The sequence below is a fragment of the Gossypium arboreum genome, chromosome 1 (genome assembly GCF_025698485.1).
Source record: "Gossypium arboreum isolate Shixiya-1 chromosome 1, ASM2569848v2, whole genome shotgun sequence".
NCBI classification, from domain to species: Eukaryota; Viridiplantae; Streptophyta; class Magnoliopsida; order Malvales; family Malvaceae; genus Gossypium; species Gossypium arboreum.
The window spans coordinates 19,045,280-19,062,487 of NC_069070.1; the positions used below are offsets into that span (position 1 = coordinate 19,045,280).

General features: G+C 34.9%; 2 protein-coding genes across 2 annotated transcripts; both read right to left on the bottom strand.

The window, feature by feature from the left end:
- Positions 1-723: 723 nt before the first annotated feature.
- Positions 724-4,416, bottom strand: LOC108480294 (HIPL1 protein-like). Its single transcript, XM_017783237.2, has 7 exons — positions 3,842-4,416; positions 3,562-3,719; positions 2,553-3,350; positions 2,267-2,483; positions 1,906-2,084; positions 1,486-1,727; positions 724-1,351 (listed from the first exon to the last, which is right to left on the bottom strand). Exons 1-7 carry the CDS (start codon positions 3,930-3,932, stop codon positions 964-966), a joined length of 2,073 nt encoding a protein of 690 aa, XP_017638726.1. The 5' UTR covers positions 3,933-4,416; the 3' UTR covers positions 724-963.
- Positions 4,417-14,590: 10,174 nt separating this feature from the next.
- Positions 14,591-15,079, bottom strand: LOC108481210 (uncharacterized). The gene has a single exon (XM_017784374.1). The coding sequence runs from the start codon at positions 15,077-15,079 to the stop codon at positions 14,591-14,593; it is 489 nt and encodes a 162-aa protein (XP_017639863.1).
- Positions 15,080-17,208: the final 2,129 nt, after the last annotated feature.

Consider the following 17,208-nt stretch of genomic DNA (forward strand, 5'->3'; position numbering starts at 1 on the left):
TTCATACTTCAAAGACGCCATTACCATGACCAAGATGAATAACCCTGAAGCTCTGATACTAATTTGTGAAAATAAAATAAAATAAAATAAAATAATAAAGAATAAACAGATTTTATGTGGAAACCCTTTCGGGAAAAAACCACGGGCAGATAAAAATAAAATTCACTATGTCGAATTCGAAATAACTACAAGAGAAATAGACTATATTTATTTATAGGCTTGTAAAGCCATATTCTAATAGGAGTGCAGTAAGATTGAAACACCTTATTCGAATCAATATAAAATAGATGGAGTTTAATAAGGTTTAAAAATCTTATTCTAAAATAAAATAAAAGAAGTGTAGCTCTATATGGATTTTACTTTTATTTTATTTTACCACTATATTTTATTTAAACAAGGTTCGAGTCACTTAATTCTAACAATATACATATTCATAATCTAATTCTAGTTTCTTCCTAATAAAGTACATTATATAAACATACAAATCTACTTCAATTTATATGTGAAATGCAAGTGTATATTTAATTAGATTCAATAGCTTAGTTTAATGATTATATTTTATTTTTAAATATAATTATAGAAAAGGATTAATTTTTGAGTTTACATTTTAAATTTTTTAAAATAAGAAGTAATATATTTTAAAATTATAAAATTAATAATAAAATATACTAGTAAAAAAATACTATCTTGGTAAAATTTGAAAATTGATTTACTAGATTAAAGTTTAGACAAACAAACATAGTATTGATACCATATCTAAACGAATATAGTGGGAATCAGCACGGTGCATAGGAAGAACTAATACTTAAGCTTCCTGAAAATGCTACATTAACAGTTGCAGGGGTTTAAATCCATTTTCGAATGGGGTCGAGGATTTGAAACCTGATCGAAGTCGAAATATATAGTTGTCCCAAAAATTATTCGTCTCTATATTGTACAACAACATGTAGCCCTAATGAAATGTTAGGCAAGACCTGCCATGAGCAGCAACAAGGCAGATAATAGGATTACTGGACTCAACTGGTTTGCATGTGAAGGTGGTGAAGTAGTAGGACTTGGACTTGCGACTGCAGTAACATTTTCCTTGGAGCAAGTGTAACTGCATCGACTCGGAGCGGCAACTCTATAAACCCCACTGCTGGTTAGCAAGTAGATATCTTTGCTATTGTCCTGACCGAATGAGTAAATGTAACCCAATGCTGCAAGAGTGCTTGCTGGCACGGTGCTGCATTCTAGAGGGGAGTCTCTTGCACAAGCGAAAGGAATAGTGTTAGTTGAGAAGTTGCCACTGTTTTCAGGGTCTTCGGTTGCTGCCCATATTGCACCGGCATACAAATCTGCGTACAAGTACCTGAAAAACCAGCAAATATTAGCAGGAACTAGCAGTGATAATGAAGAGTTGGTTCAGCTCAGCTGCCTTAGAAAGCAAACAAAAAGAAACAGCAGGTTCTATTTCTTGTTGCTGAAAGAACAAAGGTTACATACCTTCCATACATACAAGGATCGGTGTTGGACCGGTAAAAATAGCCTCCTATGATCGAGGCTGATCCGACTTTCTTGTTTACTTCAGAGTGATTGTATCCCATAACTGGCAGAATGGGGCTTATGGAATTCACTTGTGTATTCCCTCCAGGTGATGATGTAGGATCGAAAGGATACAGGCCCTCGTAAACACGCCAACCATAATTTCCGCCCTTGCTGATAATGTCAACCTCTTCGTACAAATTCTGTAGGGTTATAAACTTACAACAATCAATTCAGAATTTGGTCATACCATTACACATACAACATAGACATTGGTAAGGGAGTAAATTTTAAGCCAAATGCACTATTTTGTTTCACTGATGATAACATGTTAGATTAGTTGCCTGTTTATATATAGTTTTCAGAAGAAGAAAGCTGAACCTCGCCAACATCCGCGCACATAAAATAGGAAGGCCTTTCCAAATCGAAACTGCAGCGCCAAGGATTTCTTAATCCAAAAGCCCATATTTCAGGCAGCAAGTCTTCATCTTCGCTAAATGGATTGTCTTTGGGGATAGAATAGTTTCCCCATAGGCCGAGTCTATTAATCTCAGCAGTACCTGGAACAACATATTGGGTGTCAGTTGAAATGAACATCAAGCACCGGAATTATTCAAGTTTAACAATGCTGATCCATGACAGAACTAACTATTTGATTAACATGAAGGCAATATAAACAAGGTTTTCGAAACTTTTTAATCACTTGAATTGCAGGTATAAACAACTCAAAATTGGCACGCACTTGGTATAGTATCTATATCAAGCCTCATGATTTTTCCAAGTATTGATTTTTTGTTTTGAGAGAAATTGTACGGATCACCACCACCGCCACCATCCCCCGTCATGAAGTATAGATACCCATCTGTAGGTCCAAAAAGAATCTGTCCACCATGTTGAGAAGTAAAAGGAAGTCCCATAGTGAATATCCTTCTTACTTCTGATGGCCTCGCATTTTCTGCCTGAAAAAGGATTTCATTCAATTAGAATATTGGATCCAAGAAGAAGTTTTAAGGGCGAAGTATGCATACCGAGGACGGCTGCGAAGCGGTACCGTTGGCAGTATATTCTGCAATAACACTTTGATACTGACATGGCTGGTCACCATTGTCCAAACGTAGTTTCGAGGGATCACAGTTCACATCAGAGTTACACGAACATCTTCCTGAACATCCTGGTGACTTACCCTTGTCACAATTGAATGAGGCAAAGAATCGGCCATTTTCCGCAAAATTTGGATGAAATGCAATTCCCATCATCCCGAATGTAGTATCGAAATGAACTTGATCAGTAAGATCAACAAAGGGGTTGGATTCATCAAGCTCCAACGTTCCTCTGGATCCCACTTCGGGAATAGTCGCCAACCAAATCTTACCTTGTTGATTGGAGAAAAATGCACGGTTCGATCCATCAGGGTGAGCAACCATATCCAAGTAATTTCCCTCCCCGATTTTCTCGAGGCATAAGCCATGCGGAGCACTAGGACATCCAGTCTCATTTAGTGTAACAGGCTCACCATCATAGCAAATTGATCCAGCAGTAGATGCTCCACCAAAGGCATCACAGAAATCAGTTTTCGACTGCCAAAGTTCAGTCAACTTGGTGAAATTCGAATTCACGGGTGCTCCGGCTTGCCCTTGCAATGAAGGTGCAAATGGTGAATTCAGTATGAGTACATTCTGACATGTATCCCATACTTGAGAACAGAAATCATTTGTTGCTTGGTTAGACTGAGACGAGTTCGTTGAAACAGTAGAGTTGCAGAGAAGAGGAACCGGTCGTGGACCTGAATCAATAGTGAATAACTTTGCGGAAAACGGATCACATCTCTGAAAATCATAGTTACAATATGTAAATTCAGTAATTGAAATAACTATTGAGGCAACTGGATCCCTTTATGATGGTATAAACACCTATGTTACATTAGTCATTTAGGGAAAATGACGAACACAAGCAGTGCATCCAAATTCAACAGGAAAATAGCAACATGAAAACCATCATGAGGGATCAAATCCAGTAATGCAATAACTGAGTACTTACAGCACAGAGGACTGATTGCAGAAGTGAAGCACAGCTTGGATCAGAGATATTCATTGCTTGGAATTGCTTCTGCAATTTTGAATCATCAGTGGAATTGCAGCAGCTGCTTCCATTATAGGAACAAAATTCCAGCTTGGTACTTACGGTAAGAGGTGCCCCTGAACCCCAGAAAAGATTTTAAAAAATGGGATTTCAGGCAGATATTTAGAGGAAATGTCAAAAATAAACAAACAATGGTTAATCATTTCACGTAAACTGAAACCAAAAAGTAATCACTTACAGGAATCTGTGCATAAAGGAAGAGAAGAAGAAGGATGAGGAAGCAACAAGAAGTTGAAGACTATGAAGAGTACTGCAAAAACACCTTCCATTACATCAAATTGTTCAGTGAATTGCAGATAATTCACTTGACCCACAACTTATAGCATCTTTAGAGAAAAATATTATCATATTTTGACTTGAGGTTGACCAACAAATGGTAATCAATTTCTTAAGCTTTTTCAACATATCCTTCCCACTCCCACCAATCTTCTTTGACTTCTAATTCTACATGAAATGGAAAAACCCCATTTCTCAAAATCAGCTTTTGACATTTTCTTTTTGAAACACCATGAGTATTAATTCATCATCACTAACTTCCAATCAGAGATGGAGACATCAATGTGCAATGTTGACTTGGAGCTTTTAAGACCCTTTTTAATTGCAGATCAAAGAGAGTGGATGAAGTGAGCTGAGACTTTAAAAAGTAAAAAAAGAAAAAGATTCACTTGTGCTTTTTTGTCTGCAAAACTAAGCTTGGAAATTTCGGGTTAGATCTTGTTTGGTTCAATGCGTCTTCGTCCACATTAATTGTAGGTTGTTGTTTTTGTCAAATTATGATTTTGATCCTTTATTATTCTCAATTTTAAGATTTAATTTTTTTTAATTGAACTAATTCAAATAATTAACATCACATAGACTTTTTAAAAAAAAAAAAAAAAACAATAAAAGGAAATTTCATGTCGATGTGATAATTTAAAATGAATGTTTTAAGAACAAATACACATTGTAATCTAAATACTTAGGGATGGTAACTATTAAGACTAAACTAACAACAAAATAAGAGTAGACGGTGAAATTATGCAAAATTAAAATCTGTGGACTAAATCTTAAATTTGACCATAATAGAAGGACCAAAATTAGATTTTGACAATTTTTAATAGTTAATTTGTAATAAACCCCAACACTAGCAAAAGAAATGTTATATGATTGAAAAAGTTGCAAAAGTGCATTCATGCTCATTGTTATCTTATCTATCTTCCATAATGGTTAAAAATATATAAAGAAAGAGAGAAGCTAACGACAGGGATGACATCAAAGCTAGGCCAAACATACACAGATATCACCACACAATTAAGACAAGTTTGTATCTAAATATCAACCTTCTGTTAACTAGATTCATACTTGAATTACTTCAATTAATTTAATCTAGGTTATTAAAAATTATAAAAAAAATAAAGAAAACTATTTAATAACTTTTTAAAACCCAATTTAATTAATTTAACCTTTCTTTTTAGATCAATATTTTGGTCCGCTCTTAATTTGATTGATCAATTTAGGGATAGTCATGGAGCAAGGCAAGAGCGAATGTTGTCAAATCTACTACCATTCCACAGTTCACGTGCTCTACCTCATCTCCCACTACAATCCACTATAGATGTGTGGTCTTAAAAATTACTATCATCTCCATGAATGTTGAATGCATCCATTCCCGCTTCACATTATACCGTTTCAATTTAATTTTCGCTAATTATTTTCAATAATTGGATCAATGATAGAACTAGTCAGGTTGCTAGTTTGCAGGTCTAACCAGTCCAATTAAAAAATTATTAAAATTTTAAAAAATGAAAAATAAATAAAAATCTAGCTCAACTGATTCTTTGCTCGATTCAATTAGTATGTACTCATTCTCACTAGATTTTTTCTCAATTGAATTTTTACAAATTATTAATATTAATTGCTTACAAATATTTAAAATTTATATTTCATATATTAAAATATTAATAATGAGTTAGAATATTTTTTATATTCATACTAAAATATCATAATATTAACAAATTTGAACACTATTTAAATACATATTTTTCCTTCAAACCATCATGTTTAACATAAATATTTTATTTTTCAAAAATATTTTTAATAAATTTTAAAAATATTTTTTGACAAGAATATTAAATACTTAAATTTTAAATCAAAATTTTTAAAAGCAATTTTTCAAAATTACCTTAAGTTTTAATAGCTACATATATTCGACTTCTTTGATTCTTAATTTGTAAAATTTAAAAAATTATAAATATTTTAATAAAATCAAATTAAATTGAATGAAATTTTATTTTATATTTTTGTTATATTGGTGAAAATTTTAAAATATGATGATAATTTTAAAATTTTTAAAAGGTTATAAAATGAATCGTATGTGATTATTTAATGGTCAATAATATTTATCATTTTAAATGTAACCTAAATTTAAATCACGCTAATCACCTTAATTGTTACGTCGTTGTCCAAAAATAAAAAGTTATAAAGTGATATGGTCGGATTATGAGTTTATTTAATTAAAAAGAACTAGCATTAATTTTTCTGAAACAAAAAAGATCCGTACCATTATCGCCTAAAGTGCTTCAAATTAATATAGAAAAGTCAACACAAGTTGCAATAATGTTATGTGCAGAAGAATATAAAAACAGGGTATGTTAACTAAAGAGCACTAGTATTAAGGGCGAATACAATTTAAGATTTTAAAATTTGTTTTAATGATTTATTTAATTTTTATTTTTTAAAATATTATTTTTAATTCTTTATTTAATTTTTATATCTTTAGTTTTTAAATTTATGTTGTTTTAAATCACTCATAATGAATAAAAAATTAATTTTATTAACTTTGTTGATATCGTATATATATATATATATATATATATATATATATATATATAGATAGATTGCCAATAGATATCAGATAAGCAATTAATTAATTTTTAAGATTTAAAAAATAAAAAATATTTTTTAAAATTAAAATTATTAAAATGTACAAAATTATAAAAGTTATATTTTAAATATTTTTAAATTCTAAAAATTAATTAATTGTTAATGTGATATACATGTGAATTGTTATGTGAGTAAAGTTAACAAACGTTAACTTTTCTATCTATTTTAGAGTGATTTGATAAAAAAAATACAAGGTTAAGAGCTAAAAACGTAACAAATTAAATAATATTTTTTATAAAGTTGGAGGACCAAACAAATTATATGCCAATTTTTTTAAGTTTAAATTAAATAGTTTATTTTTTGAATAACTTTCGGCATGCTTTATTAATGACAACTCGGCGAAACCCTATTTCTTGGATCAAATGGTCGTAACCGCAGCCAACGCTTCTGCCACTTTAGCTAATAGCATGTTCCTCTTCCAATTGCATGCCGCTCCCATGAGCAACCCATCAGCATCCCTAATCACTATTCCTACACTTGATGTCTGCAGGTCACAATAAAAGCCCCCATCAAAATTAGTTTTAACCCGCTACGCCTCTGGAGGTTGCCATCAAATGGTATGCTTATGTGAAACCCTTGGGTAAGTAATTTGTAGCAATTCCAGTTCTTTAACATAGCCCAATACAAAAGTGCACAAATCCATGGCAGTCTGTATTTCCCTTTCATGTATCAGCTTGTTTCTTAACATCTATAGTGCCCAGATGGTGATTGTAATCAAAGTCTGCTTCTGATCATTTATAAGGTGCAAGCGACTAAGCCAATGACCGAATAGTTCCCCATTCGAGCTCAAATCCCACCTAACCCCAACTTTTCCCAAACAAGTGCAGCATAAGGACAGTCACGACAAACATGCAAACTGGTATTTGCCTCTAGACCACACCAATAGCAAGCAGCATCTGCCACAAGCCTTTTATGTTGTAGACTAGATCTAGTTGGCCCATAATTATGTATTAATCACCATGTTGTAATCTTCATTTTCTCTAGCACTTTTATTTGCCACATTTTTCTGTATAACTATCGCTTTTTAGGCTCAATCTCGCTGTATAAATCACTAGTAGTACCAGGGAATCCCTTCAACAACAACCGGTATCCACTGTGCATCGTGTATTCACATGACATTTTGAGATACCATCGCAATCTATTTACATGACCATTCCTCGCCAAAGGGATACTCAAAATTCTCCTAACTTCATGTTTAACAAAGGTACAGTTAACAACATCCTCTTTCCAAATACCATATCGTTCATCAATTAGATTAGCAACATTAATAATGTCATTCATTCTAGGAGACTAAACAGTATATGGTTGATCCCTAGGTAACCATGTTGCATTCTATACTAGGATCAATTTGCCATCACCAACGTGCCAGTAGCAACTTTTCAGCAAAAGCCCTTTTATTGCCCAAATGCTTCTCCATATATCAGAAGGTTGACTTTTTAACTCTAAACTCAAAAAAACACTTCGTGCATAGTATTTAGCTTTCAAAACTCGTGCCACTAAAGAAGTGGGATTCTATACTAACCTCCAACCCTGTTTTGCCAGAAGAGCAACATTAAATTTAGTTAGCTACCTAAATCCCAAATCCCCACCCTCCTTTAGGTTGCACAATTTCTCCCAAGCACACTAGTGTATTCCTCTATTTGACTGGGACTTTTGCATCAATAATGGCTGAACATGGCCTCAATTTCCTCACAAAAAGTCTTTGGCAACAAAAAATAGGACATGACATAATTCGGGATTGCTTGTAAAATAGATTTAATAAAAATTACCTTGCCTTCTTGCGGTAACCAACGATTGCACAATCCATTCATCTTTCTACAGATGTGGTCTAAAATAGCATGGAAAGCAAGTTTCTTATTATGATCAATCACCATTGGGAGCCCCAAATACTTTTCTGGGTCCATTGAGCTTCTCACCCATAACACCTCTTCAATTAGTTGTCGAGCCTTAGTACTAACATTGGAACTGAAGTAGGCTAGGGATTTATCAAAATTTATAAGCTACCCCGAACAGTCATCTTATTCTTTTAGTAAATTCATAACATTTGTTGTCCACAGCACTGTTGCCTCTCCAAAAATTAAACTATCATCGAGAAAATAGGTGTGACACCATCTGCCCTGATTGGCTCTTTTTTATACTCTTTGCAAGCCCATCCTATGATGCTAATCGCAACAAGGTAGACAACCCCCCAGACAAAAGAGAAATAAGAAAGGGCTTAATGGATCACTCTAACGTAGCCCCCAAGAAGGAGAAATGAGTTCTCTTGGTCTTTCATCTAACATAACAAAATAGCTAATAGACTTAACACATCTCATGATCAACTTGACCCAACCTTCCCCAAACCCAACTGCATCATAACATCCTCAATTAAATGTCATTCCATTCTATCATATGCTTTGCTCATATCAAGTTTGAGCGCAAATGACCCATCCCTATCCTTTACCTTCTTCTTAAATAAGTGCAATAATTCAAAAGCCATAATGACATTTTCAGTTATTAACCTTCCTGGTACAAAGGTGCTTTGCGCTTCGTCAATACAATTTGGCACTATCATTTGTATTCTATGAATAATAGTATTAGTAATGATTTTAAGTAATATATTACATAGACTTATCGGCCTAAAATGCATCACATTAATAGGATTAGGCAGTTTAGGAATAAGAACTATATTGATGTGATTAATTTTCGACAAAGATTCATCATTATTCAAAATATCCAAACAATACTTACTAATATCTGTAGGAATATTCTGTAAATATTTTAGGAATATTTTGTAGATATTTTTTTTATTAAAATCCCTTATTTTAAGGGATCATATCTCCTATTTAGTATCTTTCCTACCTTAGAGTTTCCTAAAGTAGTGTCATAGGTTGTATATAAAAACTCGATTTATGTTCTATTTAGTATCAAATACTCGATTTCTACATGGTATCGACTTAGGTTACGATTTCTTTTTTCAACCTAGACCATGTCTCAAACTCCTTCTCCTACTTGAGATTACTTCAAATCCAAAAATTTTTCTCGGTTCCGATGCTCTATCGATTAAATGCGTCTCGACTATCATCCGCCATCGATTGAATGGCAACAATTTTCTTGAATGGTCCCAATCGGTTAAGATTTTTCTCTTGGGCGAGAGAAAGATTGGACTACGTTCTTCGGTGAAATCAAGAAGCCTCTTTGTGGATGATCTTTGGTTTTGCTAAGTGGATACGTGACAATGGTCGTTATGACTTGGCTCCTTAATTCCATGACCCAGTACAAGCGAAACTTTCTTCTTTACACCACAAACCGCTGAAATTTGGAGTGCAATCCATGAAACCTACTCTAACACGGATAACATTGTTGAATTATATCATGTTGAAGATCAAGCGACCACCCTTAAACAAGGAACTATGCTGTTACTCTCTACTACAATACCCTTACGCTCTTTGGCAACAATTAGATTTGTATGCACATTATGATTGGGTAGATCCAAGAGATCTTGCTCTTTATCGACAAATTGTTACTCAACGAAGACTTTTCAATTTCTCCAAGGCTTAAATAAGGACACGGACGAGGTTCGCGGCAGGTCCTGGCTATTTTCCTCTTCCTCCCTTCGAGAGGCTTTCTATGGTCAAGAAGGAAGATAGCCAAGGTGTGTGATCTTGTCGATGAACCATATTCCACTTCTAAAAGATCGCCTTTATCGACCCATCAATCATCTCCTCTTCCAAACGGGAGACCTTGGTGTGATCATTGCAAAAGCCCGCCACTCTAAGGAGAAGTGTTGGAAGCTTCATGGTAAGCCTCAGGACTGGAAGTCCAAGCACTCTCGAGATAATAAATCAAGCCTTGTCGTTGCCACCTCTGTCACTAGTTTCACTAAAGAACAGATTGCTGAACTTCAAAAACTATTTGGAAAGTTTCAAGGGTCTTGTGAGGGTAATCTGGTCATAAAAGATCTAGAAGGTAACCTTTCTTCTACTGCATTTTTCTCCTCCCAATTGACTCCTAATTGGATCCTCGATTCTGGTGCTACGGATCATATGACTGGTAACAAAGCATTGTTTCACAATTTTTTCCATACCTTTGGTAAAGCTGTCTAAACGGCTGATGGTACCTTGTGCAAAATAGAGGGACATGGCACTGTTATTCTCAATGAACAGATTGCACTTAAAAATGTTCTCTTTGTACCAAATCATGCGTGCAATCTCATCTCTGTTAGTAAATTGTCCATGACTTGCACCGCTCTGTAATTTTTAATGATCGTGATTGTACTTTGCGAGCCTTGAACTCAAGAAGATGATTGGTAAGGCCACTTGCATAATGGTCTCTACATCCTCCCTACCTCTCCTAAAATCGAGATCTCCAAGTCATTTACCGCTTTAGGAAAAGTTGATATTTGTTATGTTATGGCACTTTCGTTTAGGCCATCCTAGTTTCCAATACCTTACAAAATTGTTTCTGCTCTATTCATTAATAAAAGGCCTAATTCTTTTTCTTGCAAAGTTTGCTCTCTTGCCAAACATACTAAATCATCTTATTTTCCTTCTACATACAAGCCTTCTTACCCTTTTGCTTTGATCCATAGTGATATTTGAGGCCCTTCTCGGGTGAAGAATGCTGATAATTGTAAGTGGTTTATCACTTTTATTGATGATCACATGAGGATAACTTGGACTTATTTGTTGAAAGATAAATCAAAAGCGCTAGTGTTTTTGTGCAATTTTATAACATGGTTCTCACTCAATTTGGGTCTAAAATCCAGCTATTTAAATCGATAATGGCGTGAATTTTTGCTAGGTCTTTAGGTGATTTTTTAAGGAAAAGGGCATAGTTCAGATTAGTTCTTGTGTTGGAACCCCACAGCAAAATGGCATTGCCGAAAGGAAAAATAAGCACCTTCTTGAAGTTACTCGTTCTCTTCTATTTACCACTAATGTTCCTAAATATTTGTGAGGGAAAGCCTTATTAACTGCCACATATTTAATCAACCGGATGCCTAGTAAGGTTTTAAAATTTCAAACGCCTCAATCTATATTTTTGCTGCACTTTCCTCATTTTAAGCCTATCTCCTCTATTCTGCCACTTAAAATTTTTGGCTGCACTGTTTTTATCCAAAATATTGCTCCTAATAAGTCCAAGTTAGATCCTAAGTCTTTAAAATGTGTATTGGTTGGGTATTCTTCACTTAAGAAGGGTTATAAATGCTATCATCCTCATTCTAAACGATTTTTCACCACTATGGATATAACATTTTATGAGCAGGATTCCTATTTCACTCAGGCTGAAAATCAGGGGGAAACATGGAGTGATTTTCAGCCACAACAGGTATCTCCTCCTAATCTTCATTCTCAACCTTTAGAATTGCCATCTTCTTCGCCATTACCTGCAGATCTGTCACCTGTGAATGCTCCCATTGATTCTCCTGTAGTACCTATGACTAATTCACCTACACCCACTTTAAACACTCTTCCCGAAAATACACCTACTCCAATTGATGGTCTTCAAAAACACCACCACCCAAACACTTCGTGTTTACACAAGAAAAGAAGACATATCCACGAGACTGTTTTGTAATCGATTCTTGCCGAGAATTGGATTTGGGTCCATTGCCAAAATGGAAGAAGAAATCAAGAAGTCCACTACTCTAGATGACTTTCCTATTGCTATTAGAAAAGGGGTTAGACAAAGGCACCAAGCATCCTATTGAAAAATTTATTGGTTATAATTCATTGATGCCGTCTTTTCAAGTATTTACATAACTTTGGATAAAGAACGAGTTCCCACAAGCATAGTGAAGCTCTAAAGGATCCAAAATGGAGAAGGGTTGTTGAAGAGGAAATTTGTGCACTAGAGAAAATGCTACTTGGACCATTATAGACCTTCCTCAAGGAAAAAAGGTCATCGGTACAGTAAATGGATCTTTCTTTGTAAAGTATAACTCCAATGGCGGTATCCAACGATACAAAGCTAGACTAGTGGCGGAGGTTTCACGCAAACATATGGGATAGACTTCACGAAACTTTTGCACTGTGGCAAAGCTTAACACTATTCGAGTACTCCTAAGTTTGGTGTAAATTGCGATTGGAAATTACACCAACTTGATGTAAAAACGCATTTCTTAATGGCAAGCTTGAGGAAGAAGTCTATATGCAATTGCCACCGCTCAAAGTCTATTGAAGGTAGCAACAAGGTTTGCAAGCTCAACAAGTCTCTATCTGGGTTAAAACAATCACCCGAGCTTGGTTCGAGAGGTTCACTAAAGTTATTCTTCAAAATGGCTACAAGCAGGTCCCTTGCCGATCATACGCTTTTCATCAAGGTAACTTCTACAAATAAGAAAGCTATCCTAATTGTGTATGTGGATGACATCATTCTTCTTGGAGATGATGAGGAAGAGATTAGCAATTTGAAGAAGTTGTTAAACAGGAATTGAAACCAAGGACTTGGGAAAGCTAAGGTATTTCCTAGGAATGGAGGTGGCAAGATCAAAAGAAGGACTTGTGATCAACCGAGAAAGTATGTACTTGATTTACTCAAAGAACCGATTTTCTTGGTCAGTAAGTTCACTGATACACCAATGGAGGTAAACTTGAGATTCAATAAAGAAGATGAGTCCTTAGTAGACAGAGAGAAATTTCAAAGGTTAGTTGGGAAACTAATCTACTTATCCTTGACAAGGCCGGATATAGCTTTTCCCAGTAAATGTGATAAGTCAACACATGACTAATCCTCTTGAAGAGCATATGGCGTGACAAATAGAATTCTCAAGTACTTGAAGAAAACTCCGAGACACGGCTTAATGTTTAAGAAGACACAAGATGAATGTTAAGATTTTTACAGACTCTAGTTGGTGGAGATCTCACCGAAAGAAGATCCACTAGTGGGTCTTGCACTTTTGTTTGGGGTAACCTTACAACTTGGAGAAGTAAGAAACAATGTTGTTTCAAGAAGTAGTGTTGAAGCTGAATTTAGAGCACTAGCTTTGGGGATATGCGAAGGAATTTGGCTACTTAAATTACTAAAAGAACTTGGCACAAATCAGGAGGATCACTTTGAAGTTTTGTGTGATAATCAATCGCCATTCAGATTGCCAAGAACCCAGTTCAACATGACCAAACAAAGCATGTTGAAATTGATAGGCATTTTATTGTCGATCAAGTCAACAAAAGATAGCCACTCTTTCTTACATTCCTTCGAAAGGACAAATTGCAGACATTCTTACCAAGGCTTTGCCAAAACACGTGTTCAATAAATTCCTATTCAAGCCGGGATTATACAATGTATATTCTCCACTTGAGGGAAGTGTAGGAATATTCGTAAATATTTTAGGAATATTTTGTAGATATTTTTTATTAAAATCCCTTATTTTAAGGGATCATATCTCCTATTTAGTATCTTTCCTAACTTAGAGTTTCCTAAAGTAGTGTCATAGGTTGTATATAAAAACTCTGATTTATGTTCTATTTAGTATCAAATACTCTGATTTCTACAATATCCTTACCTATTATATGCTAAAACTGTTGATAAAACAAAGCTGGCATTCCATTATCCCCCGATGCCTTTGTAGGATGCATAGTTTGAATTGTTGCTTCAATATCTTCATTTGTAAACCTCGAATTCAAATAGTCATTCATGCCATTAGTAACATGAATCGAAATTCTCAAAAAAGGCCTACGATTATCACTTTTTCCATTGGAAGTAAACAAATCTGTAAAATATTGGCACACAATTTGCTCAATCTCATCAATCCCCACTCGCTCTTGTCTATCCCCGTTCTCCAAACGACTCATATTCTTACTCTTCCATTCTCCAAACGACTCATATTCTTACTCTTTTTATGTTGAGTAGCCATTCGATGAAAAAATCATGTGTTTCGGTCCTTGTTTAGCAGCCAGTTAGCTCTCACTCGTTGTTTCTAATACCTCCCCTATTTGTCAATCTCCAACTTTAATTGCAACTTCATAATGATTAACTCCTCTAATGTCTCATCATTCGGAGGTGTGTTATTTAAAACCTCTAGTCAAAGTTTTAGCCATTCCGTATTCATACGCAAAGACTTCCAAATCTCCCTAGCCCATCTCATTAAACCCTTCCCTACCGATTGAAGCCTGTCACAAATTGATCCCTCCGTATTGACCCAAAGTCGATGAACCTCATCTTTACACAACTCTTCGAGGATCCAAGTTGCCTCAAACTTAAAATTACAATACTTATGTTCTTGCCTTCCCATCCAACCACAAATACTAAGTAAAAGAGGACAATGATCAGATACTGAATGACCGCAATACTTAAGGCTATAATTGGAGAATAAGTCTTTCCATCCCGGAGTTGACACCCTTCTATCTAGCCTTTCCCGAGTATTGTTATGAGACAATCTCTCACGTTCCCACGTAAACCATTGACCCTCATAACCCACTTCCAGAAAATCACAATCATCAAGAGCTGACTGCAAAGCTTTCATAAACTGTTCGTCCCTCAACCTTTCTTCTTTCTTTTTATAGAAATACATAATCTCGTTGAAATCTCCCACAACCAACCACGATTCACCACTTTCGACCGAGAGATATTTTAATAAACACCACAAGTAATGCCTCAGATTTTCCACCGAAGCTTTTTAAAACCAATTTAAGCCCTTGTTTTCAACCTAAAAATAATCCCCCATTGTACCATCACTACTTACATCAATTCCTTCCAACATACCCCAACTCTTCCTAACCTTCTACATCTTCGAACTATGTAGCTTAGTTTCCATGAAAAAAGCTAAATCGGGATTAGTCTCCCTCAGCACATGTCAAAGGCGACGTCTTACCCGGGGGTTCCCTATTCTCTAAACATTCCAGCATAAGATTTTAATTGTATCCGGTTGTTCTGCCCTACAGAGCCAGCTGATATTTCAAAATCATGAACATAACTATGTCCATCAATAGTTTTTCCCAAATCCATTTCATTAGAAACTTAAGAAAATCGAGAACTACGAGAACACTCTTCCCTTCCCCAATCTCCATGGGCCAATCCTCTTCTATCGAATCCCTACTTGGATCAATATTCTCCAATCCACTAATATCATAGTCTAGTTTCTCCCCATATTCAGCCCAAGATTGGCTCTCACCTGATGCAAAAAGTCTGCATTTAGAAACAAGCCCTGTATGTTCGTCGGTTCCCCTTCTTTCCCTTTACTCGGCGATATCTTGAACTCACCAAACCATGGTCCCTCTTCATTCTCCTCTAACCAAGAGCTTGTCACCACCATTGCTCTTTTGCTTATCGCTAAAACGGAGAGATCCCATTCAAACTCCAATTCTATTTTTCTATGAACAATCCTAGTGGGGCAAAATCTCTCAGAATGTCCCAATTGACCACAAAGAAAGCAAAACACCGATAGCTTTTCATATTGGAAGTGTGCATAAATGCAACCTTTGTTGCCCAGAATAAGTTTCTTCTTCCTCATCAACAGATTCCTTACATCAATTCGCACTCGAATTTGCATGTAACCCCCGTATCCTTTATTCAGCGACTTCGCATCGTATTCTAAAAATTGCCCAAAAAAATCCCAAAATTGCCTAGCCATTTCCCGCTGGAAGGTCATGAACTTAGACCTAAAAATCTGACCAAAACAACGACACAACCATGGGATCTTCCTCTTCCCTTAATCGATGAAAAAGAAGCAAATAGTTGTTAAACGTCCAAGGGCTCCCTTCCAAAAACCTATCAAAATGAAAAAGAAATCATTTTTCTCTTAGATCTGTAATCGTAACACCTTCATGTGGATGATATAGGTTGGCTAATGTGGTGCGTATAGCCTAAAATTGTACAACATTAACAATAAAAAACTTCCCACAACACTCAAATCTACCACATCTTCCCTCGAAACCTCTTCCAAATCTACTTGCATGCCGCCTCTTCCTTACCAATAAGCGAAAGAGCTGCCAAACTCTCTTCCATCACTCAAACGTCACTGTCAATATCGTCCTTTCGTCCTACCTACAGTAATAACCACCACCAAGAGACCTATTTTAATTCGAAAACATGCTATTAGAAGCAGACTCAAAACGTGCTATTAGAAGCAGACAATATAATATTGTATTTTCAAAATATACAATTTAATAAATTCAACTCATATTTTAAATAAATCTAAAATTAAATTAAATAGTTTGAGTTTTCAAGTTTAGGCTTAATATTGAAATTACCCCTCAAACTATACATGTTTTCTTATATTGGTAATTAAATTTTTTAATCAAAAGCGACACTTAAATTATATATTTTTTCTTGCATTGTTACCTCCATTGATAACATAGCACAACCATACTGTGACACATGACAAAAAGGCACATCATCACTATCATATCATTATTTATATTAAATAATATAAAAAAATTATTACAAATAAATAGAAATAGAAAGAATTAAAAAATAAATTAATGAATTTTTTATAATGTATTTATAATTCAAAAATATAAAAATATATATAGAAGGCAACCAATCATTTATTTATTTTTAATTTTTAAAACTTTTCCTTCTTCATATTCTTTGTATTTCATAAATCTATCGTCTCTTCAACTTCAATAACTAATCTGGTCAAACATGTCTCCCACATCTACTTCCCCCATTATTTCAATTTAGAAATATTGAAAGATGGTA

Coding starts and splice junctions, on each gene's coding strand:
- LOC108480294 (XM_017783237.2), bottom strand. CDS start 3,932: ATGGAAGGTGTTTTTGCAGTACTCTTCATAGTCTTCAACTTCTTGTTG. Junction 2,085..2,266: donor TGATATAGATACTATACCAA/GTGCGTGCCAAT, acceptor ATGTTGTTCCAG/GTACTGCTGAGATTAATAGA. Junction 1,352..1,485: donor GATCCTTGTATGTATGGAAG/GTATGTAACCTT, acceptor CTGGTTTTTCAG/GTACTTGTACGCAGATTTGT.
- LOC108481210 (XM_017784374.1), bottom strand. CDS start 15,079: ATGTATTTCTATAAAAAGAAAGAAGAAAGGTTGAGGGACGAACAGTTT.